General features: G+C 60.1%; 1 protein-coding gene across 1 annotated transcript; it reads right to left on the minus strand.

The window, feature by feature from the left end:
- Positions 1-973: 973 nt before the first annotated feature.
- TRAVEDRAFT_137711 (uncharacterized protein) lies at positions 974-1579 on the minus strand (the record flags this gene model as incomplete). The annotated part of the gene is made up of 1 exon (XM_008047695.1): positions 974-1579. One exon carries the CDS (start codon positions 1577-1579, stop codon positions 974-976), a length of 606 nt encoding a protein of 201 aa, XP_008045886.1.
- Positions 1580-2969: the final 1390 nt, after the last annotated feature.

The following is a 2969-nucleotide window of genomic DNA, read 5'->3' on the forward strand; positions in this document are numbered from 1 at the left end:
CGATAGTCTTGGACCATGCGGAGTTTCCCGTCCTTCTTCTTGACAAAGAAGACCGGTGAAGCCATGGGGGACTTAGAGGGGACGATGTAGCCCTTGCGAAGGTTCTCATTGAGGAAGGCGTCGAGCTCGGCTTGCTCGTTTACCGGCATCGGGTACACCTTGGAGCGGATGGTCTCGGGGGCGTCGGGCTTTAGATCGATGGTATGATCATATGGCTTATGCTCGGGTAGGCGCTCCGAATCCGGTTCTGAAAACACCTTGGCGTACTGCCGATATTCCTCGGGAACCATTTCGTCGAAGGTCTTCTTCGGCTTGGCCTGATGCGCTTCGGCGGCGAGCTCGGTGGAGTACGTGAACCCGGCGGCACACCAGAGTTCCTCCGTGGCTTCCTCAAGCACACCGTGCTTTTGCCAATGCCGGCGAAGGCGTCTGTTGGCCGCGATTTTCTCAAACGGGGGGGGATCGTCCTCGGGGGCCGCCGACCGGTCCTCCGTATCGACCTCGACCCTGCCGTTCGTCCAATCGATCTGCGGGTTGATCTTTCGCAGCCAGGGGAGCCCCAAGATCATGTCCTCCGGCCCAATGTTGGTGACTAAGAACTCGGTGCGCTCGGTGTGCGTGCCGATGCTGAGTTCAAGGCGGGCGTAATGGGTGATACTGCCGGCTTGGTTACGGGAGCCGTCAATATTATGAAGCGGGATGGCTCGGGCGAGGGGATGGATCATGACTCGATGCATGTCGACGAAGCGTTGATGGATGAATAGACCTGTGGCTCCAGAGTCTATCATGGCTACTGCAGCTACACTACGGTTTCGTCCTTTGACGTTCACACTGATACGGAAGTGAGAACTATTCACATCTATTTCCGGTATACTAAAAGTACAGGAGGCGACGAAATCATAGATAGACGAGGACGGGGGATGTGTGCGTAAACCTTCGGGCGGCGGCGTCGTAGCCTTATCGCGCGCCCGTTCTAAAAAGCCTGTTTCATCGCTTCGATCTGCGCGGCCAGCTGTCGCTGCCCTTCGAGGAGTTGGGCGATCACGTCGACCTGGCTGGCGGAGACAGTGGCCTCAGCGGCGGCTGCGGTGTCCGAGGGTGCCTCCTCGGTCGCTGCCACACGCTGCTTCTTCGGCTGCCCCATGAACTTGCTCTGGCAGACCACCTCTCGATGGCCTGTCCTTCCGCACCAGGCACAGATGTCGCGCTCGTGATTGCCGTCGCGTTTGCTGTGGGCGGTGGAGCCGCAACCAAAGCACTTGCCTGTCATCGACTTGATGAAGGCTTCGCGCGAGTGCGTTCCATCAATGTCCATTGCGTTGGGGTCTTTCGCGACGAATGGGGCGGCGGAAGTGGTGGCCGGGGGAAGCCGGGGGGAGGGGACGCTTTTGCCTTGTTCGCGGGCTTTCTCAGCCCTGCGCTGGCGAATGCGGACGTCGAGCTCCGTCGCCACGGTTAGGAGCTCGTCTAGGGTGCCGATGGGCTTGGCGGTGTGCACGAGCTCGTCCTTGATGCTGCTGGAGAGGTGCTCATAAAAGCGGTCGCGGAGGTCGGCCGCCGAGTAGCCCGTTCGGCTCATCAGCTCTTTGAACTTGGCGGCGTATTCGGGGACCGTCTTGCTTCCTTGCCAGAGTGTGCGGAGCGCGTCCTTGGCATCGACCGCTTCGTTGGAAGTTTCGAAGCGGGAGCGGAAGTCGGCCTTGAAGGTGGCCCAGGTGTCCTGGAATGGCCGTTTGGCGACCTCGGCCTCAGCCACTGTTTCGAGGTATGGGGTGGCCCAGATGGCCGCTTCGTCCTGCAGGAAGGTCAGGGCGGAGACAATCCACTTCCTTTCGTCGGGAGCGTACGTGCCGTCTGCCTGCGCGTTGTTGAGGAGGCTGCCCGTGGTCATTGTGTAGGTGCTGAACGCGGCGAGGAAGCGGCGGGCATCGGCGCTCGAACTACCCTTGAACGGCATGGGTTTCTGGAGGGCTTTGTCAAGGGTGCGCTCCGTCGCCCCCTGCTGGCGATTGTTGACAGTGGTAGTGAGGGTGGTGAGGGCCTGCGTGAGGGCGGTGAGGGCCTGCTGCATCTGGGTCTGGCCCGCGATGAGCGCGTTGATCGTCTCTTGGGACATAGTGGGAACTGGGGGCGTGGGTGGAGCTTCGGGGGAGGGGGCGCGTACCGGTGATACGGGACGAGTGAGTGGTGCCGGGGTTGGTGCCCGGGTGCTTGGAAGGGGAATAGATTCCGGGATAAGCCCGCGGATCTGGTCGAGGGTGGTGGGGTGGAAGCGAGGGAGGTTTTCCGAGGCGAGTCGTTGTGGGGCGGTGATGGAGAAGAGGCGGTTGGGGCACGGAAAACTATCGCAGTCGTTCCACAGGTTCTCCCCTGGCTCGTAGTAGCAGTCGGTTTGGTCTATGTGGTCGTAACCGTGCTGCTTGTTGTGGCACTCAAGATCCAGGGTGTCCACTCCCGATCTCGGGATGTTATCCGCAGTCTCGCTACCCGACGCTGTCTGCTCAGCCTCCTCGGCCTATTGCTGCGTCCTTTTACCACAAGGGACACGAGCCCAAGGGTAACCTGCCTTGGCTTCCTGTTGCCGCTTTTCTATGCCTCCTACACCCGAAGGTGCACCCGTTACAGTCAACACCGGATTTTACACTGCGGGTCAGGCAGATTCCGCGTATTGTACCAATCAGAAGATCGGCAAGCCAAGGGTTGCGCCCTGACCACTACTCCGGGGTGACAAAGCGCGTGCGCGAGGAGGGACCAACACAGGGGGTGATCACGAACGGAATGGACTTACACGTGAGGGAAGATCTGGTCGGCAGATCTCCGGCACGGTGGGGGATCTTGACCTAATGTCGCGGAGCTAGACTCGACGCGACCAGGCAACGCCTACAACAAAGAAACTAATACGATCTAACTCAAGGGCGGCGAGCGCGAAGGCTTGCTAACGCCGAGCGTAGACTTTCAAGTCAATCTAG

This window comes from Trametes versicolor (genome assembly GCF_000271585.1).
Source record: "Trametes versicolor FP-101664 SS1 unplaced genomic scaffold TRAVEscaffold_145, whole genome shotgun sequence".
Lineage (NCBI taxonomy): Eukaryota > Fungi > Basidiomycota > Agaricomycetes > Polyporales > Polyporaceae > Trametes > Trametes versicolor.